The sequence below is a fragment of the Lissotriton vulgaris genome, chromosome 12, assembly GCF_964263255.1.
Source record: "Lissotriton vulgaris chromosome 12, aLisVul1.2, whole genome shotgun sequence".
NCBI lineage: Eukaryota > Metazoa > Chordata > Amphibia > Caudata > Salamandridae > Lissotriton > Lissotriton vulgaris.
This window is the reverse complement of record NC_141700.1, coordinates 31,717,205-31,740,799: the sequence shown is the minus strand read 5'-3', so window position 1 is coordinate 31,740,799 and position 23,595 is coordinate 31,717,205. Positions and strand designations below refer to the sequence as shown.

The window sequence follows — 23,595 nt, the reverse complement described above, 5'->3', positions numbered from 1 at the left end:
TGGGCCTGGAGTCTAGCGGCCCGACGAAGCTTGAGAGTCTTCTTACACCGGAACTTGGAGGCCATACACCTGGCCTCATCGTGGTCCGGCGACAAACATTTGTTGCACACTGGGTGCACGTCGAGGTGTGAATACTTTGAGGTGCACACCGGGCACCTCTTAAACGGAGTTCGTTCCATGTTGAGTAGTCTGGAGCGTCGTGTAGGCCCGTCCGTGCCGACAGCACGCGGAAGGGCAGCAAGTGTTCGAGCCGATGAATAAACAGACCCGAACGATGGACAATACCGACGCAAATCCTAAAGGCCTTTTGGTCTCAAGTTAGGAAAGTTAAACAACTATCGATTCCGACAGAGGGAACCGAAACACATCCGAACCCAATGGCGGAAAAAAACAATCTGGGGATGGAGGCGATGCCCATGCGCACTGTAGTCCAGGGGAGGAGCCACCTATCTCGTGATACTTCGAAGACTCTTCCAGGACAACAATGTGCAATCATCCGGACCCAACACTAGGTGGCGATCTATGCACAGATATGAATTCAGCAGCCCACATGCCTCGAACACCCTCATTTCCAATGGTAGGCCACAGTTTAGCATAAACGGTGACGCCAGACAACGGAAATGAGGGGCAGGGCTTAAACCCCTCTTCTGAAAGTCCTTGTAAGCAATAAATGTCGCACAGTGAGCTGCGCATGTATGCAGCAACGCTAGGCGAGAACTAAAAATGTGGTCTCAGAGTGTGGGTGTATACATGTGAGAGAGAGAGAAAGTGGCAGAGTAAGCAAAAGTATAAATGAGTAAAACTTAAAGACAAAGTATGAGTAAAAGTTAGTTCAAAGGTGAATGAGAGCAAGTAAGGGAGGATTGTAGAGTGCAGAGTAACCATGAGGGAGTAGGGCAATGTCTACGAGTGCGGGAATTTAAGCTAACACAAGTGTGAATGTATTAAATTTAAAGGTATCCCTGGCATACTGAAGGCAATTCAGGGCTAGGAGACAAAAACTGCTGAATCCTAGTGCTGGTATATACGAGGGAATTTGTAGCATAACAGCACACGAAAAAACACTGGCACGCGGGAAGTAAGCTTGGTACATATAAAACTTGCCACATGGGACAAAACATTGACACTGGAATACTGGAGATATTTGGTTCCACATGGAGCCTAATCCATGGAAAAAAAATTAGAACCAACACACTGGAAGTAGTTCTTCGTATATGGGGCACCTTTGACAAAATGCAGGTGCAGTCACTTTGTACGTAGTTTTAGGCATACGACCATTACATCTGGGAAGAAGGCAACCATGACAAAATGCTGGTAGCAATGGTCGCCATGGTATATGGAGAGCATCAATTACAAGCCTGCTACTGGACTATTGCATGTAATTATTGGCATATAGGAGCAATCATAACAATGCTGCACCGGGGACAATGTTTAGCAAATGGGTGTGCCCATAATATTGCTTCAAATCAAGTGTGGGGGTGGGGAGGGGGTATGGGCCAAGGGGTGGTGGGGTACCAACCCTATGGGAGTGTCAGGTTTCATTGGTTTACACTTCAATGAGGTACTTGGAAATTTAAGGACAGCTCTTTCAAAGCCTATGACTTGAGCAAATCTGCGAAAATTATGCTTTAAAATGCACAATTTAAACAGTTTCCCCACCAACAGTTTTTCAAAGGGTGAGGGAAGAAAGAACACACTGAAAGCCTCCCAGAATAAGTGGAGTTTGCTGGAATAGAATTCCACCCCTGTACTCTGGAAAGTACCCAGCTGCCAACACTGAATGCAACCAGAGAATGTAAAGGGTATAAAATGCCAAGAGCAAAACAAATTGCTAAGATTAAAAATTCACCCACCTTTAGGATCTTCTACATGACATACTCTCTTGGCGGGAAGCATTCCAACTTTTAGAGCAGTGACTCTTTCAAGAGGGAGTGTACGGACAGGAGCTTTCTTTGCGACATCATCTTGGCTTGCTGCCTCGGGTGAAATTTCACATGCCATTGCAGCTTCAGCACTGTCGTCATCTGCAGAGTCAGCTTCCACTTCAGGTTGTTGGTCCTTCTTGGGGTCACTTGCTTTTTCTTTGGTTTCAGTTTTCCGCAATTCAGCTACCTTTCCCTGATAATATTTGTAAGCAGCGCTGTCTTTTTCTTTTAAGAACCTAAATAGAAAGAAAAAAGTGGTTAAAAGAACACTTCGCAAACAAAGTTGAACAAGCATTATTTGTGAAAGGTGGGGAGCTATTAAACGTCCCTTTTGGTTCCATGAAGTGAGGTGACAAATGATAGCAGCATTTTCTTCACAATGAAGCTAAAATTACCGCACCTAGATCACTAAGTCAATGCATGGTGGCCTTGGACAGACGGTTTTTGAGGCCCTTTGGCACTTGTGCTTTTCAGGAGCACAGGTGCCACTATTATGGTCAGCTTCTACACGTATTGGTGTATAAAAAAAAAGCCTCCTGAAGATTAAGCACCCCCAAATAGTACCCTTTTGCAAACGTTTGTACACACTTTTGGTGAACTACTGCAAATGCCACAAGCAGTGCTCCCTGCATTTCCTTGGTGCGCTTGACTTGACAGCAAAGACTTTTGCATTAATGAACAGTGTGTACATTTCTGAGAAACTTACACATATGGACAGACATCTTTCAGCAGAAGCAATAATCTGCCTATCATGGATCCAAACAGTGGTATTGCATAATGGCAGCCAAGTGGTATGCTGGTGATTGGGCCTACTTGGACAGAGGACAAAAACCTGAAAAGGTTTGGTCTTGATGACAAACAATATCCTGGGTGTTGCCGGATAGGAATTCTTCACCTTGTTTTAGGGCATATTAAGGTATATACCAACTACTGAATGGCCTTATCTGTTTAAAAAAGTAGATTAATTTTCACAATTGCCATATCAAGCATAGCCAAAATAAAATGCATACCAAAACTCTGGATTGCTCTCACTGTTCTCCTTGCTGAACTGCTCAACTTCAGTTCCCATCTGAGCAACAAATGTGGCGACTTTCTCAGCTGTATCCTTCGTTTTGGCATCAACTAAGTACAAAATTAAGCAGAGTTCAACTGTAACAGCACGAAGAGGTCAGCTAAGACATCTTAAGGGCAAACATGCCCATTACAACCAGGAAGAAACTGCATGTTCACCCAGAAGACTGATTTAAATCACTAAACAGTCAACCACTAGGCTCATGTGGCCCAGCAATTCAGAACAGTTCTAGTCTCAAGGACCAGAAATTAAAAGATTGTTCTTGTGCCTTATATTATGTGGGACAATAGGTGAAGTAACTGAATGAAAGCAAAACAAGAAAGAGGGCTACACTGCAACAGAAATTTTAGGACTCTGAGACGCTTGCCCGCCTATGCAGCCGTGCACAAGGAAGCAGGAGTCTGCACTGCCCAATTATGAAAGTGAATGGATAACAATAGAAGTTTTACGCCAAGGCAGCAACAGTCCACTAAAACAAGAGAGTGTCGCTTCCAGTGATGGGCACTAGAACTACACAAAATGCATCGAATAGTGCAAGAATGACTCAGCGCCATGACAAGGCCCATTCGTGGACGCTACTAAACAAACAAGTTACTTACCTTCTGTAACGATATATCTGTAAGAAACAGTAGTTAGTATTAGATTCCTTACCTTAGAATATCCCCAGGCGTCAGACTGGATCCAGAATCTTTTGCGTAGCAGTACCCTTGCGCGCCGGTAGGCATCGTCTGCGGCTCTGCGTCCGTCGTCAGCGCCGTGATGACATCGTCGGAGTACTTAGACGCCGCCTCCGCGTGCTGACGTCTGTTCTTAGACACAGCTTTTCCGCGCCAGAAACGCAGAGCCATGATAAAAACGAACACTGGTGCCATGAAACTAGGGCCCTGAAAGGGGATGACCTTAACCCTAGATATCGGTTCGGAGTATGGGTGGGCTGTAAGGAATCTAATATTAACTACTGTTTCTTACAGATATATCCTTACCGAAGGTAAGTAACTTGTTCATCTGAAAGAAACAGGTTAGTATTAGATTCCTTACCTTAGAATAGATACCCCAGCAATATAAACACCGGTGGTGGGTCTGCGAACCAATAACCACACCAGAAAGTCCTGGAGGACGGAACGGCCAAAGAAGCCATCCCTCCGGACTTGGCTGTCCAGGCAGTAGTGTCTTGCGAACGTGTGCAGCGAGGCCAACGTAGCTGCCTGACAGATGTCCTGCATGGGGACTCCCCGGCCCAGGGCAGTAGTAGCCGCCGTGGCCCGAGTGGAATGGGCCCTCAGCCCAACAGGAGGTTCCTTCTTAGCCAAGGAGTAGCATACCTTAATACACAACACGACCCACCGAGAGATGGTCCGCTTGCGCACCGCCCGTCCCTTCTTTGCTCCCACGTAACCAACAAAGAGTTGGTCATCCACCCGGAACTGGCATGTGCAAACCAGATAAAACGAGAGCGCACGTTTTGGGTCCAGAAGGTGGAGTCTCTCTTCCTCCTTTGTGGGATACGGAGGCGGAAAGAAGGTGGGCAAGGTGATGGACTGCCCGATGTGGAAGGCTGTGACCACCTTAGGCAGGAAAGAGGGTCTTGTGCGCAACACAACCTTGTCCGCAGGGACAGAAAGGAAAATAGGTTTGGAAGAAAGCCTGGAGCTCACTCACTCTCCTGGCAGAGGTGATGGCAACCAGGAAAGAAGTCTTCAGAGTAAGAAGGCGGAGAGGACAGTTATGAAGTGGCTCACAGGGAGCGCACATCAAATAAGTAAGTACAAGGTTCAAGTCCCACTGAGGCATCACGAATGGAACAGGAGGGAACATGTGTGTGATGCCATTCAAAAACCTATTTACAATTGGGGACTTGAACAAAGAAGGCTGATCAGGGAGCCTTAAAAAGGCAGAAAGATAGCCCCTGATGCTGCCCAGAGCAGAGCCCTGCTGGGCAAGAGACAAAAGAAAGACGAGAACCTCAGAAAGGGGGGCAGAGAGTGGATCCACAGCCTTTGCTGTGCACCATGCCACAAATCTCTTCCACCTGCAGGCGTATACCGACTTTGTGGAGGGACGCCTGGCTGCCAGAATCACATTACAAACTTCAGGAGGCAAGTCAAATGGCCTCAACTGTCTTCGCTCAATCTCCAAGCATGGAAGACGAGACTGGACAGGTTCGGGTGGAGGACTGTCCCCTGCTGCTACGACAGAAACTCCTCTTGAAGAGGCAGACGAACCGGGGGATCGACTGACATACTGAGTGGCTCAGGATAACAGTACCTTGGCACCCAGTCCGGAGCCACAGCATGACTTGGGCCCGGTCGCGCTTGATCTTCTTCAGCACTCTGGGCAGAAGTGGTATAGGCTGAAAGGCGTACAACAGACCGCAACTCCACTCGCGCCGAAAAGTGTCTCAGAGCGAGTGCAGCCTTGGAAATTCCAACGCGCAGAACTGATGACATTGCGTGTTCTCTTCGGTGGCGAATAGATCTAACCAAGGCTCTCCCCACTGCAGAAAGAGGCCTTGCGCCACGTCCGAGTTCAGACGCCATTCGTGATCCATCATGCACCGACGGCTGAGTTCGTCCGCCCTGGCGTTCAGAGAACCTGCCAGGTGTTGAACCACCAGGGTCACGCCCTGATGTTCCAGCCACTGCCAGAGGCGCAGAGCCTCCTGGCAGAGGGTCCACGACCCCACCCGCCCTGTTTGTTGGAATACCACATGGCAGTGGTGTTGTCCGTGAACACCTGCACTACACTCCCCCAGACAGAGGGGAGGAATGCCTTCAGTGCAAGACAAATCGCCCGCAGCTCCAGAAGGTTGATATGGAGCCGGGACTCCGCCGGAGACCAGAGGCCTCTGTTCTCCGCCTCTCCCATGTGGCCTCCCCAACCGTGGAGGGACGCGTCTGTCACAACTACGTGCTCCGGTTGGGGTAGGAAGAGGGAACTGCCGCTGACCCAATCGTGGTCCGTGAGCCACCACTGTAGCTGTCTCGCAGTGCCCTCCGAGATCAGGATATGGTCAGACAGGTTGCCCTGATGCTGGGCCCACTGAAACTTCAGGTCCCACTGCAGAGCCCACATTCGCCACCTGGTGTGATGCACCAGTAGGATATCCCGAACCCGCTGCTCGGGAGAATAAACCCGAAACTGCGCCGCGTCTAGAACCGCTCCGATGAAGAGGAGCTTCTGAGAGGGACACAGCTGTGACTTCGGCACACTGATGGAAAACCCCAGCTGGTGCAGGAGGTCTACCGTTGTCTGGAGGTGGCTGACGACTGTCTGGGGCGAGCCCGCCTTCAACATCCAGTCGTCGAGGTAAGGGGAGACTGAAACCCCTAACCTGCGCAGATGAGCTGCAACCACCGCCATCACCTTCGTGAACACCCGTGGGGCGCTGGTAAGGCCAAAGAGGAGCACGGTAAACTGAAAATGCTCGTGGCCTACCGTGAACCGCAGATAGCGCTGGTGGGCCGGCAGGACGGGGATGTGAAAGTAAGCGTTATGCAAGTCCAACGCTACCATCCAGTCTCCCGGGTCTAGGGCAGCCAATACCTGAGCCAATGTCAGCATCTTGAACTTCTCTTTCCGGAGGAAGCCGCTGACGTTCCGTAGGTCCAAGATAGGGCGGAGGCCCCCTTTGCCCTTCTTGGGTACCAGGAAGTGGTGGGAGTAACAACCACACCCTACTTCTGGCCCAGGAACGCGATTGATGGCCCCCTAGGCCAAGAGGGCCGTAAATTCCTCTTGTAGAAGTTTCAAGTGATCCCCCGACACGCGGTGGTATTGCGGTTGCATGGCTGGAGGGGTCGCCTCGAAGGGGAGGGAGTAGCCCCTTCGGTGGATTTGCAGCACCTACCTGTCTGACGTGACAGTCCGCCAGTGGAAGTGGTGATGGCGAACCCTGCCCCCCACTGGCGTCACATGGGCCTGAAAGCAGGGACTAGGAGGGCTTAGAGGCGGATGCTGCAGGGGTAGGTGTTGACTGGCCTCGCCGTTGTCCCCGACCGCCGCCACGGCGGTTTCCACATACGCCACCGTGCTGGATATTAGTCTACGGGCTGTGGCTGACAGGATGCGTGGGAGCGCCCCTTCCTTGGCCACCAAAGGAGCGAAAGGCACCCGTTTGCTGGCGCGGGCCGAGAGGCCCAAGGACTTGGCCGTAGTCCTGGAGTCCTTAAAGCGCTCAAGCGCATGGTCTGCCTTATCGCCAGAAAGGCGACGGACATCAAACAGCATGTCCATAAGGGTGTTTTGGACATCAGCCAAAAAGTTGGCGGACCTCAACCAGGCGTGGCGACGAACCGCCACTGTCGTTGCCATCGCTCTACCCAGTAAGTCCGTGGTATCCAGCCCACACCGGATGGAATACCGTGCCGCATCTCGGCCCTCCGCAAGGGTGTGGGCGAGTTTAGCCCGTGCCTCCTCCGGGCATTGTGGCAGCAAGTCCGCGACCGTGTCCCACAGAGAGTTGTGGTAGCGGCCCAAGAGGCAGGCGGTGTTGACTGACCGCAATCAAACTCAGGGAGGAGAATTTCCGTATTGCTCATACCTCTTGGAATCCCGATCGGGGGGATTCGTCGGGAATGCGGATAGGGAGTTGGAGGCCTGGATAACCAGGCTGTCGGTGTTGGGGTGGGTGGACAGGAAGCAAGGGTCGCCCGGAGCCGGGCGGTGGCGTCTGGCCACGTTCCTATCTACAGGCTGACCTGTAGCGGGCTTGGACCAAGTGCCCTGCAGAACGTCCAACAAGGCCTCATTAAACGGCAGCAGAGGCTCAGTCGAGCTGGACTGCGGTTTAAGGACCTCAGTGAGGAGGTTAGTCCTCACGGCCGCGACGGGGAGGGCCTTGGCTGCCCGCATCAGCACCACACTATAGGAAGCCCCCTCCTCCGTAGCCACGGTAGGAGTGGAGACAAAACCAGTGTCTGGCGAAGTGTCCAGCCCACTGGCATCCCCAAGCTCACCTGTCCAGTCCTGTTGAGACTGACACTCTTTTTTCACGCCGGCACGCCTGGAAGTGCATACCAGCAGACCCCCATCATTACGGAGAAGCGCTCTCGATCACAAGAACCTAAAAAATTCGGAAGATATCACCTATCAGAATTAGCTCGCTCCACAAGTCTGGAAAAAAGGAATGGTTCTAGTGCTAAGAATCACAAAGATGACATACCTCTCACGTTAAATAAAACCCTTTTTTCAACCTGTTCTTTAATTAAGTGTGACAAAACTCCTGCTGAAATCTCTTTTTCATTAAAAAACTATCGAATCTACTCTACAAATTAATCACAGAATTTGTTGTACACCTGTCTCTGTAAAAAACGAATGACGGTCACCTGATGAAGGCCTCAGGCCGAAACGCGTTGAGTTCTATTCTACCGCATTTGCCTTCATAAACTCCCCATCGACCGAACATATCGTACAGCACTTGTTTATATTTAGATGTATATTGTCTTGTCTTTTTGTTCACATTGAGCACTGTATGTTATTTATTACTATTGTTATGAATTACTAGTGTTTTTCTATGAATCAAATCAATATAGGTGTATATATACAAGAAATATAGAATCGTTTTGTCCAAAATGGAAAAAAGATATAAAAAGTAAAATAAATAACAAGAAAAATAAAATAATCATATATTTTTCATATATTGCTGCCTAATTGAATTATTATTGTCTATGTAAATAATATACACAATGAGGGTGTAAGAAGGGCATTAATATTATCAATGGTTTGCTATTTTTCTTCTCAACCCATGTCTTTGTATTCCCTACGATTAGCAAACCACTAGTAAGTAGGGGTCCCCTTCCTTTCCAAACTGACTGACACTCTTGTGCCAGAGGGTCCTCAGACCCCTCCCAATACTCCTCGTCACCCATCTCCTGTTCTGGATGGGGCCGGTGCATTGAAGTAGAACTCTCCAAGCGGCGTAGAGTGCGGCGCCCAGCGGCGCCGGTCCGGTGCTGGAACCGAATCGAGGGAGGCATCGGGGACGGCGTCTCCAGGAGGCGACACCCTGAGGGTCGGCGCCGGCGAGGTAGTCAGCTCGACCGGCGACGACCCGGATCCGGAACCGGATCCAGTGGGGCCCTTCGGCGCCTGGACCAAAGTCGCCGGCGGCGTCGGAACCGAAGCACCCGACGGCATCGGGGCCGAAGCACCCAAGCCGCTGGGACCCCCAGCCGGGACCGCTGGGCCCAAAGGCGGCGCGGAACCAGATGGGGGAGTGAGCGACCTCATGGCCATGAGGAAGCGTTCGATCTCCTCCGGCGTCATGTGCCACCCAGGGACCGGTGGGTGTGGAGCAGGCCGCAACTCCCTCGACTCTGGCGGAGCCGCGTAGGTGGTGTCACGCAAACCCCCGGCCGCATCGCACGAGCGTCGGGGGAGTCGGAAGAGCGATGATGCCTCTTCGACTTCTTGTGCTTACCTGAGGAATTTGAGCCCGAAAACCGATGACGACCCCCGGAGCTATGGTGGCTCCGACCCCGCGACCGGTCCCTCGACCTCCATCCGGACCGGGACCGCGAGCGGCGCGGGCCGACGGCCGGAGCTCGAGCCGCTTGCGGGACCGCTCCCGCCTAGCTTTGGACATCAGGGCTCGGCAGTCGGGGCAGGCCTTGTCGTCGTGGTCGAAGCCCAGGCAGTGAAGGCACCGGAGATGGGGGTCGGTAGCCGACATCAGTCGGTCACAGTCGACGCAGGGTTTAAACCCGGGCATCCCTACTGGCACCGTCTGAGTCGTGTAGACTTCGACAAATGATCAAACAAGAATTTACAATGCAATGGTCTCGGCATTATTAAAAGTAGAGCTATTGGCATTGCTCATGAATTATTATTATTTTTTTTCTATCATAAATGAATGGAATTGTCATTTACATTGCCAATAGCTTAATCATTAAATAAATGGCATTGTCATTTACAATGCCAATAGCTTAATCGCTCGCAAATGCAGGACCTATTGCATTTACACACACACAGAGCCACACACACAAAGCGACACACACCCACACAGAGCCACCCACACAGAGTCATTCACATAGAGCCCCCTACACAGAGCCACCCTCACACAGACAGAGCCACCCACACATAGAGCCACCTACAAAAAAAGCTATCCACACAGAGCCACATAGACACACACAGCCCCCCCACACAGAGCCCCCCCCTACACATACAGCCCACCCCACACACAAAGCCCCCCCATACAAAGTCCCCCCACACACACACAGAGCCCCCCACACACACAGAGCTCCCCACACACACAGAGCCCCCCCACACACAGAGCCTCACACACACAGAGCCTCACACACACACACACACACACACACAGAGCCCCACACACACAGAGCCCCCACACTCACAGAGCCCCCCCACACACACACAGAGCTCCCTCCAGCTCGCCTCCTCCCCCACCCCGTACGGGGGGCTGCGGGGGCCAGTGCTACACCACTGCTCTCCAACATATGCATGCCCAGGGCTAAAAACTTTGAAATAAATATCTCGGAATGGAAGACTGCATATCTCCTTTCAGAGAACACATGGCCTGTTTTAACTCAAACGTACAATTCAATTAAACTGGTTATAGATTAACAGTGTGAACCTATATATATACCTACGTATTTTAATCTTGTTTATATATTGACTTGGTTTTAACTATTGATAAAATATGTATTTAATTCATGCAATACAGAAGAGAGGTACTTCAAATAAATAACAATGTTGCAAAACATGAATGTCAGGATATTCATGCATGAGGTAAATCAGAATTAAGTTTACAGAAAAAGAAACGTGGGTGTTTCAGCAGTAGGACTGTTATACCTTTTGCTGGAAGAGGACCACATTAAGAGAGCTTTGCATTTGTATCATCATTGGGATATCCGTGTAGCGTGCAAAACTAAATAGAAGAGCTTTGTAAACATCATAATGGATTCATTTTGCAATGTGGGTAGCTGTTTATACAGTTCATTGGCAGATTCGAAAGTAAAGTGTTGCATTTAGATAATGTACTGCTTTAAAGCCTGCTATAAAAATCCCACTCTTCTCGAAATGCACAAAAGATACTGATGTATTCATTAGAATATTAAGTGGGATTGCCGTCTTGATGCCACGTCCTTAATTCCAAATGTAGGAAATAAGCACAGAAAATTCTCTCTTCAGGCAGAGGACAGTGGAAGTGGTGACAGAGTTGGCGTGATTGTGTCCACCTTTGGGTGAGGGGGAGAGAGAGACACCCACCTTTGGGTGAGGGGGAGAGACGACCACCAGGCTTTGAGCGAGGGGTGGACAGCGATACCCACCTTTAGAAGATGGGTGGAGAGGGACAGCCACCTTTGGGCGAGGGGGAGAGAGGGACACCCACCTTTGGGCGAGGGGGAGAGAGGGACACCCACCTTTGGGCGGGGGAATTATTGATCTGGGGAGGGGCGGTGAGAAAGTGAGAGACAAGTTTCGGGCACTATTAACTCGCATTAATGCCCCCGAGCTGTCGGTGGCATTGACCTTCCTCCTAATACGGCCACAGAGACCTTTAGTTTAGCAGTGTCTCCGGTGCGGGGTCTGTCTCCGACATATGAGGTGCCAACCTGGCAGAGAGAACATTCCAAGAAGGACCCCCAAAACTCGGAGAAAGAAATGGACACGTACCTCTATCCACGGCAGGGGGCTCTTGGAATTAAAGGGGGTGTCTTGGACAGAGGGTGGTGATGGTGGCAGCCTCAGCCTTGCGAGGGAGGCCCGAGAGAGGTGAGAGCCTGCCTCACCCCTTCCCCCCCCACACATACACGTACTGCTGCACCCTCACGCACACACTGGGGCCGAGTCATGAGCCCGGTGCGCGGCTTTGTTCTACTTCTGAACAGAGTAAATTTATGGTTTGAATCCACGAATATGAATCCACTCCTGCATTGGTTTGCAGACATGCACGATTCCACCAGTAATGTGTAATGATACGTAGTAAATATGCTTTCTTCGGTAGAGATGCTATGGAAGGGGCTGGTGCATGAATATAGTGTTCACGAGCATTACACCGGCCCATTTCCACCCTGGCCACGGCAGAGATGTAATGGTGCACAGGGCAGAAGTAAATCAGACGCTCCAGCATTTCGCGATTTACGAAAAAACCGCGAAATCGGCAGATTAGCGCGATGGCCGCGATATTTGCTGATTTGGCCGCTAAAAAGGGGTCTCCCTGAAGAAAGGAAATAATGAAGGCTTCTTATTGGGTGCACGCGGCACACACGTCACTAGGTGTCGCCGTGCAGCCATAAAAGAGTTGCTTCCTGGCTGCCAAACTCTGCAAAACTCGGTGTAAAGCGATTCTAGTGTAATATGGTGTGAATTAATTTCACTACTGGGGGTCTCATTACAGCGACCGATTACCTCTCTTTGGGAATCTCCATTTTTATCGAACGCTTCATTTCCGCAGTGGCCGTCATTCAGGTCTCGGAGGCATCCATCCATGCAACCTTCCGCTCCTCCTTGAAATGTTATCTTTGGTCTGCTGCTCAGGTTGACAGTCCGATCCACACCGTGGTGTTGAACACAAATCTCGCAACCCCTCAAATTAATCTAACTAAAAGTTAAGTGTAACAGCGAAGAAGGGAAAACAGAAATCTGATACGATGTCACTAAGCGTGCCGAGTGCTGACCTGACAAACCCTGCTCAAAGGTCACTGCGGTTTAAATCCAGGCTGGGTGAGTGAAACAATGAGCTTTGCTATATTTCAGCAATCAGCAGACGCTATTTATAATTCTTCTTCGTGTTCTTCTGCATTCGAAGGTGCAAAGCTAATAACTATCTGTTGCCGCGGCTAACATACAGGGAAGTGACATGGCTGCATTTCTGAGCTGTTGATACTAGGCTCCGGTCAACTGTGATTCCAACAGTAAGTAAGTGAAGGGCTTATAAAACGCACGAATGCCGAGGCGTTTAACAGTAAAGGGCATCATCAGGTAAGCTAAAGTAAGGCCCTCGATTGTGAAATAAAAATATCTGCAAACTAAGATCAGACAAAAGTTCAACTTCACAGCTTCCAGTGGGTCCTGAAGATAACAATGTCAATTTGAATGCAGATTTTTTAAAGCAGTGAGGAATACTCAAATTGGACAAAACAAACAAAAAACTAATTTACAGGCCAACTGGCAGTTTCTTTTTCGGGAAATTAGCTTCTGGTGTGCAACCCTTGTAAAAGTCTATTCCTCCGCGCTAGATGCATGTCCCCATTCTAAGTTATAAGTGTCTGCAGGAGTGTGTTTTGTTATGATTGTCTAGTAAATTATAGGTTGGCCACTCAATACTTACAAAACTTGAGTCACCTAAGGTTCCTTTGCTCATTTTAAGCAGACTGTAAACAAGACTGTTTTATATCTTCATGCCCACCTAAGAACCTTCAGTCAGATCTGTAAATAAGTCACTATCACAGTGGGATTTTCTGTTTTGCTCTACCGTTTTAAGTATGGGTGTACGTGTTCTAGCGCGCAGAGGGATGTAGGTTAATAACGAAAAACACAGGGCTTGCTAACCCAGCACATGGGAAAAGCAAACTGAGGTGCACCAATATCTGCATATTTCAATAATTCTCTGCATATTTTTGTTGATTTTGGAGAAAATAAATTCATGTATTGTGGGCTCAAAGCCTTGCTTTCTGTTCTAAGTTTTTTTTATGTAGGCCAACATGGGCATGGCTAGCATTGGTGCAAAAGGTGCTGTGGCACTGGGCCCCAAAACTCTGAGGACTCACTGAGTCTCGACAATGCTGCATGTTACTACTCAAACAGCAGTCAAAGGAGCCATTGCCTTTGCTTGCATCAGGACCCATGGCCCCCTTGCAACACAATTGTATGCAAACAAGGATGGATATGTGCGTTCTACCAAATATTTTTAATTAAAAGAGTTCCTTGACCTATACAACCTCACAACGACCCTGCACCCTAGGGTGCCTGGGGAAGAGGTGTCCTGCCTCACAAATCCGGGAGGCAGCGATGCCCCGGCAGGGGTGCACACATGGGCACTAGAACATCCCAGAGAGAAATCTAGCTCCCTCCCATGAGGTTAGGACTGGAGCTGTACTTCCGTAGAGCTGCAGAAACTTTAAACATGCCTATTGCAAAGTGGAATATTCTGCTGAAACAGTTTCCATTGATTTCAGACTGAAAATGAATGACTATGAGTCAAATAAATTGCCGCAAAAATGCCGCTAAATTTCCATATTTATGCCGCTAACTTTCCATATTTTTGCCGCTAAATTTGCTAATCCATGCCGCTATATCCTGGGGGGTCTGGTAAATGCTGACCCAGGGTGATAATGGGGAGGTAAGACAGCCGAGATTGGTGGCGGTGTGGACAAACGCATACATAGGTTAGTGGGCAGAAACGCAGTTTTGCTGAGTGCACGTGTGTCAATACATATTTACAAGGTACATTAGTGCACGTCGAAAGGGTTATGATTGTGAGCGCTCCTGGAGGCTGCGGCAGCTTTTCAGGAGTACTCCGGAAATGTTTCCAGAATGAAATCTAAGCATTAACTAGTTCCAAAGGCGAGGTAACTCTATGGGAGGACGTTTACAGTGTACTTTTTGAATACTAGTCCACGTGTGCACATACCTTGCATTATATTGCGTAGTGAGGGGGGGGGGGACACCCAAGACTTCGCATGGCTGATGTGAGGGTGAGATTACCTGCTTCACATTGCGATGCCACATCACATCACTGGTGGCAGGGGAAACCGTCTGTCCCGTCAACCCACAACACCACGCGAACACAGGCTGTAGATTCTATTCTTATACCAGAATATGCACTCAGTGCAGCAGAAGCCGGAGAAACCACTGACCAAATTTCCCCTGTCTTCCATTCATTGCAGTTGTGTGACGACTGCCCGGTTCTTTAACAGTGTGCCCGCTCCCTCCTCCACCCCGTGAATCTACGAGGCACGCTCATGGTCATACTACCAACATCTCCTGACCACATTAGAGGCAAGACATACAAATAAAGCTTTGTGAGGAAGGCAACTTACTGTAGAGGGCTAGTGAGATTTTGCAGAAGTTGTTGCCCAGCTGCATAACTTCAGTTTTGTTCTCGTTGAGTTCACACCCGGCTATCCAGCTGGCTACTTCCTGAAGGCAGGGGATCAGAGATAAGTGACTAGAGCTGGGTTAAGGGAAAATTGACATAACTGAAAATATGGTTTGACTTTCTGAGAGGATTGTCCTGATAGCGTGATTTAGTGATGCCCCTTAGCTGACGCCGAGCCCTTTCTGTTCGATGTACAGCCACCCTGCAGCACGTTTCCCACCAATAAGCGCGGGTTCATTGTTCGCACCCCCATCCAAACCCTGCAACAGGTTTGTACTTGTGGCAAATTTGGCAGACAAGAAATGCTTTTCCACTTTCAAAAACGTTTTTTTTACTTTAAGCAAAGGGGGAGCATTTTATATCCTATTCAAATGACTTTTACAGAAGTTTGTAACAGAATACTTATTACTTTAAAATGCTACCATCTGGGTAAGTTACTCGTAAAACGTAATTTCAGCTGGACATGAGCAGAATGAGAATTTGTTCCAGAGCAGCGCCAGGAGCGCCAGTGTGACAAATATCTAGGTTTAGGAATTTGTCTCAAGGAGTGGAACGGCACTAGTTAGCAGATTACACAGTGCCTTGTGCACTTGTGTGCAATTTTCACTTTTTCTTCAGGAAATACGGAGAAAGATATATCTGTTTGGCATGGCAATCTAATAATATGTTAGCTTTTGAATTACAGCATGTTTCACTTTGACATAACAGTCAATCACGTCTGGTAGATGTGCAAAGCTAAAAAAAACAATTCCCTTATGACTTTTACATAATTTTTGCAAATACTAGGATTGCTATAGGTGTGCTGCGCAATATTTTAGTCATGTGGATTTTCACGTTGAATTCAAGACTTTGTAAAACCTGGCATTGAGAAAGTCAGGAGGTTTGGCTGCAAAGGGAGTGTGACAATTTAGTTTTCTCACTCATCTGATATGGTAGAATCGTACCACTGCTCTCCCCTCTTGTCTCGTTTCTGGTTTAGCGCCATGATGCCCACACGGAGTGATAGTTGCGCTCTATAAATCTCATCATTCATTCATAAGTGAGTGAATTGAAAATCGAGTCAATGGATGAATGCATGAATTCAAGAGTTCAAGGTCGAATGAGAGAGCATGCATAATGAGTTATTGAGTGTTGAAATTAAGAGCTTCTTTCATTTATAGGCCGGAGCCATTGGCTTAAGCAATGCTCATTTAGGAAGGTAACTCAATTCAGCGTTATGATAAAAACAATTTGGAGGTGGATTATTGTGGTTACTGTATAAGTGGTTTCCGCTTTCCGGTGTGGCGACCGAGACACTATAGCCGGACAGCCCGATAGCGTTTGCGGCCTTGGCCTGTTGCAGAAGATTTGGCCTGCTTTGCTGCCACTGACTCCTGACCGTAACAGCGAGAGGGTGACCCAGGACCACCTCTCCTTCAGGAAGCAGCTCAAGACCTGGCTGTTCGAGCAGTGACGTAACCCTCTCCCCCAGCGCCTTGAGACCCTCCCGGGTGAGTAGCGCGCTATACAAATGCCGTGATTGATTGATTGAGGGAGAAGGAAAGGAAAAACGAACGCCCCATCCTGAGCCTCGGAGAACTGAGCCTGCTGCGGCCACCGCGGAAGGGAGTGCTGCGCCCACTCTCTCCCCCCCGCCCCCCGGGGACCCAGGAGCCACGAGTCCAACAGTGGGCTGCTGGCGCTTGGGGCAGGCCCGGCCAGCCTACGGAAAAGTGCTGAGGAGCCCCATGCTACTCGGAGATGTGCCCTAGCTGATTCAATGCAAAGACAAGGAGAACCCCTGTGGCGCGGCAGCCAGGAGCTTGTAGCTCTAGCAAACTGACCAGTGTGAAAGCGCACCAATAACGTACCCAAGGTTCACTATTGAAGAGGTCGGGAGGCCCTGCCTGAGGCTCAACGCCATTTTGAGACCAGTTGTGACTGGGAGTGCTGCTGCACGTTTCAAGCCTCGGTGGGTCCTGCGAAGGATTGCGCCCCCCCCTGCATCTGACGCACAGACTGGTATATGGAACTCTCGTGCCCTGGGCTGTGGTGGAGAGGCCTGCTGTGCTGGGGAACCCATTATCTCCTGGCGGAAAAGACGGCAGTATACTCACACACTCAGACTCACAAGAGGATCACCGCCAGCCGCTGCAAGGGGACTTTATCCCCTAGAGACACCCACACCAGGAGGCGCATCAAACAGGGGTGCAGGAGCACTAAAAACGGCATAAACGGGGCAGAGGCAGAGGCTCGATGCTCACCTTCACTGCGGTGAAAAAAAAATGTCGGCCGCAAGCTTCTAAATTTTTCGGAATTTGGGGGCGTGATTTTTTGGTTCTGAGTGACAGACAACGTCACGGTCTAAAGAACTGCAAAACTTACGCCCCCAAATCCGAAAAAGACGATGCTAAATTGGAGTGACGCATCTCTCCTCCAATGGCTGGCCTCCGTTTAAGAAGCCAGCCAATGGAGGAGAGACAAAAAGAGAGGCGGGATAAAGTAGCCACTCTAAGTAACAATAATTCTCCGGACTTCCGGCTTGGCCTACGGTCCCTCGACCTAAAAATGATCGAAAAAGTTAGTCAAAAATGGACTATGGGTACCACTTTTTCCGGATCGGCGCTTGCTGGCGCGGTGTGAACCTCTTGGTCCTCAGGGTCGACAGCGAGAACAGCCACAGAGGAATGCCTGCAGTGCACAAAGCCAACGACTGGCTGCGGAGTTCCTGTGGGAGTGAGACAGAGGCAAAGAACTAGATAGTCATTAAACAATAAAGAAAAGTCAACGATACCCTTCGCCGTTCAGCAACTCCTGGCGGAACCCCTCTCAGCCGACAATGCCAAGCGAACCGTAGGGACCAACCGTCCTCCGCAAGAGCCCCCGTCCTGATAGCTCACCAACGGAGGACACTGTGCAAAGCAGCGGCCGAAAATGCCGCTCGAGTTCCGCTTGCTGCGGCAGGGTATGAGTTATGCTGCGGGGTTACTGCCCCAGCGGTTAAAGTCACCGCTTTGAACCCCTTAGCAGGCCTTAGGGGCTTGCCTGCTCTGAAGGACTTCCCACTGCCGCTGTCGATAGTTCCTGTTCCCCCTTTATGAGGCAGCTGGCAAGCACTGATGCCAAACGAGGCAGGGCGGACGACTCCGCTCACACTGCCGGTGGAATGTTCCTAGAGGCTCAGGAGATCCCGCTCTGAAGAAAGGGAGACAAACGCCAGCCTTACGTCCTCTCGGGGTATGCTAGCTTCAGCTATCGTCCGGCAATATCCGACGCCGATATATGCCGTGAACGGCCTGCGCATGCGTCGCGCACGGCCTGTTGGGCATTGTAGTTCCTGCAGCGCGGCGGAGACGTCATGCCTGCGCCGCGCGCCGCCGATCGTAAGTTGCAGGCAGGCTTGGAAGGCGGCTGACACGAACGCCGTTCGGTGCCTCTCATGTCCGGCAATATAACAAGGTACGGGGGGGGGGATGTCTTGGGGTGCGGTCCTGACACGCGGAAAAAAGAAGAACTGACGTCAGCGCGCGAGGGCGGCGTCTAAGTACTCTGAGGACGTTATTATGGCGCCGACGACGGACGCGAAGCCGCAGACGACGCCTACCGACGCGCAGGGGTACTGCTACGCAAAAGTTTCCGGATCCAGTCTGACGCCTGGGGATATTCTAAGGTAAGGAATCTAATACTAACCAGTTTCTTTCAGATACACCAACAATGGAAGCTGTTCTGTACTACTGTAGTTGTAGAGTAAGAATGTGCACAGGTTTTCATCTCACAATATCATGAACTAAAATCTATCAGCCATGGTTGTCCTATACACAACTGATTGTGAGGCGCATATACACAGATAGTTGAAAGACAAAGCATTTGTGGTACAATCGCAATAGGATGAAGTCCAATGATCACCTACCTTCTGCGCTCGGACGACTGGTTTCCTCAGGTGCAGCACGCTCTGAGACTTTGGGTGCTTGCAGCGGTTCAGAAGCTGCCCTCAGCCTCCGGCGCTTCGCAAGCGCTACATTCTTGAATAGCTTGGTCTTGAATTCTCGTACTCTCCGTGAAAACTCTATCCGTTTCACAGACTCGGCAGCAGCTTCTTCTGCAGTTGGTTTGGCGGTCTGTTGTCTTCCATCCTTTACAATTTGGCGCACCTTCTGGGTCTCTAACAGTTTTGTACGATAATACTGGTACTCTGGGCTCTTCTCGTCAAACAAGAACCTGCACACAAATTGATAATTAGCAATGTCATCAGAGTTCCTTGCGCTTCCTGTAATCTCTTTGGCTTATACTAACAGGACTCCGTAACTTACCATAACTCTGGTTGCTTTTCAGTCTTTTCCCCTTTAAATAGATTTATACAGTGTTCCGCAAGCTTGCCTATGGTCTCTACAATTTTGGGATCTGCTGTTTTTTTGTCTAAGGCAGAACAAAGAACTGTTAGCATTTAAGATCTTACAATTAGTTGTTTTGCTACACGTTTCTTAGTCCAGTCCTACTGGAATTACGCAGCGGGGAGGACCAAATGATGTGGCAGGTTTCACTAACTTATGTGGCAAGAAAGGGCAAATTATGCTGCACATTGTGATAGTATTGGTGCATTATTGTCATTGTTACAAGTGATCACATGCTGAGGAATGGTTTCATCAGTTGAGCAGCCAAATCCATCAATAAGCGAAAGAAAGATTGGTCACCCTTTGCCAAGGCCCTTCCACTGCATAGCAACATGCATTGCTGAGTTTTTACAAAATTAGGATCCGTTTTACATACTAAGTTTTTTAAAAAAAGATCTGCAGATGGCTTATGTGGCAAATGCAGCAAATACATAAATATACAGAAATACTCCTACATCACATAATCCCAGTGGATCTGGCTAAGATGAAAGAACTACACACTGTCATACTGAAAGTGTCCTTGCATAGTTCAAACAATGAAGGGATTCTATAGATCTTAGGTGCGTTACCAGCCAAATAAAAACACATACAAACATCTGGATCCAGCTCCTGTGCAAAAAAGTTCAGACCTGAACACATAAGAAAACTCATAATTGAAATCAAGTTATTTACCTTTGTTTTCATTTTTAACCTTACCTTCTGGGGCTTTCACTTCTTTCACAGGTAAAGGGGCCATGCTGATTGGATAACTTCTCTCTGATAGCCAATCTTTCAACTGGTAAATATACTCCTTTGAAAACAGGAACGGGCCTGTGAGGTTTTGGTGATCTGTGGGTTTTGGTGCCCCGCCCAGGATACCGATTGATTCCAAAACGTTTTCCTGCCGGATTGATGTTGCTAGGGCAAAGGTTTGCCCAAGGAGGACAAGGGACTGGCGGCATAAAGAAACATTCCTCTCAAAGGCATTCATCTTATCTCCTGGTCCATTATAGCCCACTTTTTGTCTCAGCTCATAGTTGTTGCAAGCCATTAGCAGAGGTACAATGCTCTTCAGAATCCCAGCCTGCACTTGCATCATTCCTCCATCAAAGGGATTTATTATTTCGAAAAAGTATTTCTTTGTTTTCACAACCTTTGTGTCTAGCAGCATGCTCAGCAGTTCACGGTTTATTGTAGGACATTTTAGCGCTGGGTGTTTCAAATCCTCTGCCAAGAAGAAGCAGTAATCTCTGTACGTTTGTGTGAGAAAGAGTTTGAAAGCTATAACTGCATTCGAACATGCTTCTGTCTTATGTTGAAACAACAGTCCCTGTTCAGCCATATAATGAATGTTCGTTCGAATGGAGTCAAACCCAGCCCATCGTATCAACCGACTACCAAACCTGTGAAAAATGTTGTCATCGTCATTTAAATCGATTTTAGGGTCATTTCCAAGTGGTATTTTAACATTAGGTGCACCAGCTGCTCCCTTGCGTTTTTTGCCTCGCCTGGTTTCCCCTCGACCTCGTGGTACAATCTTTAACCACCACTCATGTGGGATTTTTCTCTTCTTACGTAGGGAAACTTTACTCTGAGGTGGCACAAAATCATGGGGTGGTGAACATTGCTGATTATACTCACGACATGGAGAGGGGGCATGAGGTTTGCGAAACACTTGTTCACGAGAATAAGATGCATCTCGAGACCTGCGAAGGTCATCTTTGTCAAACTTAGAATGAACTGCACATTCTGTTAAGCAATCCTTAACTATTGGTGGAGGGCTTCTAGATCGCCTGCGTTCAGTGAAAGGATCAAATGGGCTGCTTTCAGATTCTCGCACTGGAGGCCTGGTGAATGGGTCCCTTCTAGAATCTTCTTTCCGACTCCCACTATCACGAGAACTTCGTAGGGGAGCATCATGTAGACTGCGCATAGGATCACCACAAATTGGATCTTCATGCCCGCTGCGTCCTGGTCCGTCACAGCCATATCTTTCAGCTTCCAGATAATCATCATTCCTCTCCGTCCTAGAACTCGGTCTAGTGACACCAGCTAAAAAAAAATGATGTATTTTTAATGTACAGAAAATTGTTTGTTTCCATAAACGCACAACATTTCGGACTATAATATGCATGCTGTCGTATATTTCAGTGTATATTGTAATGTATTTGTCACCACAGTAGTAAGAATACTGACATACGTGAGGACTATTCAATTCCCAACACTTGTACATCTAAAGGTGGGACAAGATTTTAGCAGTGCAGGTTTGTTATTACATGTTGACATGATGCAGGAATTAAAAGCTACCCTGCTGCTGCAAATGTGTCACTTCTATAGAGTAAAAATAAAAAATATATACAGTACCTCGTAGCAGCCACCACTTTGTTTGTTTTTACACCAATAACAAACTCACTATTCAAAAATACAAATTATACTAAAGTCACCTTGTAATTTCAACTCATGTAGTGTTTCTTCAATGGCTTCATCTCGGGTGAGCAGATCTTTACGGGCTTTCTTCTGCATGGCGGCATCAAATATCTCCCTTCTCCTTCGTTTAGCTGCCATTTTTGGATCTACACAAAAGAAAAGAGAAAATTTGCATAGGCTTAGAAGAAAAAAAAACAACTACCATTCTTAGTTTTACATATGAGGCCCTGTTCCCAGAACCGGAAGCAGGGCTCCCTTAAATGCAATAGCTCTCGCCTTTGGGGCCATATAAGGATTTAGTAATGCAGCATATTTGGGGCCCCGGAACTTTTAGGGAGCCGAGTCTCTGATGAGGAAGTGGTGTCCTATGAATTTGGGCAAGTCACTTACAATAAAAGTAGTGATCTCTGAGTGGTGGTGGGGGCATGGTGAAGGGAAAGGGATAGGGTGAGATGGCACAGGGCGAGCAGGCTGCTATGAGCAAGAAAACAAGACGCAATGGTGAAAATGAAATCAGTGAGGAGAGCCAGCACGCAATCTGACTTGAACAGCATTTGATCTTATAAATGCCTCCATCAGGCAACATTTAAAAAACAGCAATGAAATAGCATCAAATATGCTGTGAAGGGTGTGCGGCCAGAGGTTCCAACTCGGGAGTTCGAGACTTGCCTCAACATCCCGTAATTTCAGGCAAATCACATAAAATACAAGCAGCAAACTCGGAGAGGTGGTGGGGGGCTGGGTGAAGGGAGAGACGGCACAGGGCAAGCAGGCTGCCACAAGCAGGAAACGGGACTCTATGGCCAAAATGAAAGTGGGAACGTTGCTTAAAAGGTGCACGCCAAAAAAGAAAAGCAATTAAACCCACAATGCAAATGCCGACCGAAATATGAAACACAGCGTGTGTGAAGAGGACGCTGTGCGGATACAAAAGTTGAAGCAAACATGAAAAACAAGCATTTTCAATGCAATAGGTCTCGCATTTACGTAAGTTAGAGCTATTGGCATTGTAATGACAATGTGTTTTATTTATGTGTTTTGTAAACTTGCAAGTTTCACTCTTTGTACTTATAGGCCTTACTTTCAAAAGTAAGGCTGGCAGTAACTATGCCTTTTTAGGTCTCGTCTACGCAGCGCGCATGTGCTGATTAGGAGGACCTTTAGCCATCGCTCTGGTAATTTTCAAGCGCTAAACTCGTGCTTGTGGCGGCATCCACCTTGCGGGAGCACGCAGGGGCGCGCCACAAGCATGAGTGCAGTGCTTGAAAATGAGCAGACTGCTCTCCTAAGCACGCGCGATCGCCTCTCTCCTTGCCCACACGTCCCGTCCACTGACTCGCTCCGCCTTCTCCATCTCCTTTTTGCTCGCTCGCGCTTTTTTTACCTCTCTCGGTTCAGCCGTGCATGTCGCCCAACTCTACTTCTCAGTCTCCTTGTTGCTCGCTCGCGCTTCTTCCCTGTCTCTTTTCAGCCGCGCAGCTCTCCCAACTCTGTTTCCACATCTTCAAAACCGCTCCTAATCAGCAACAATGGCGGCTGCACCTTTCTTCTTGTGAACAACTGTTATGCAGGGCGGCGCCCAATTCACGGCCGCCACACATTCTCAGCTTTTTCCTGGCACTGTTCACTCTTCTCAAATCTACAACAATGGCGCCTGCACCTTTCTTCTTGTTAATTTTAGCACTGTTAGTGACAGCTCAAAACCCCAGCCCGCAAAGCACTGCTCACTAAAAAGCATGGGATGGCTGAGGTTTCACAGATGAC

The 23,595-nt window shown here is 48.7% G+C and overlaps 1 protein-coding gene across 7 annotated transcripts in view; it reads right to left on the bottom strand.

Moving 5' to 3' along the window:
- Positions 1-23,595, bottom strand: part of LOC147673140 (uncharacterized) — a 285,024-nt gene that overhangs the window by 212,031 nt on the left and 49,398 nt on the right. For 6 of the 7 annotated variants that reach the window (XM_086946870.1, XM_086946871.1, XM_086946875.1 and 3 more), the window contains exons 2-7: positions 21,849-21,977; positions 20,098-21,456; positions 19,345-19,450; positions 18,945-19,252; positions 2,936-3,047; positions 1,854-2,161 (exon numbers count right to left, since the gene is read on the bottom strand). In XM_086946870.1, the coding sequence (XP_086802996.1) occupies positions 1,854-2,161; positions 2,936-3,047; positions 18,945-19,252; positions 19,345-19,450; positions 20,098-21,456; positions 21,849-21,969 (2,314 nt within the window). In that variant the 5' untranslated portion in view covers positions 21,970-21,977. The remainder of the gene's footprint in view (positions 1-1,853; positions 2,162-2,935; positions 3,048-18,944; positions 19,253-19,344; positions 19,451-20,097; positions 21,457-21,848; positions 21,978-23,595) is intronic. The other variant, XM_086946874.1, reaches the window with a different exon arrangement.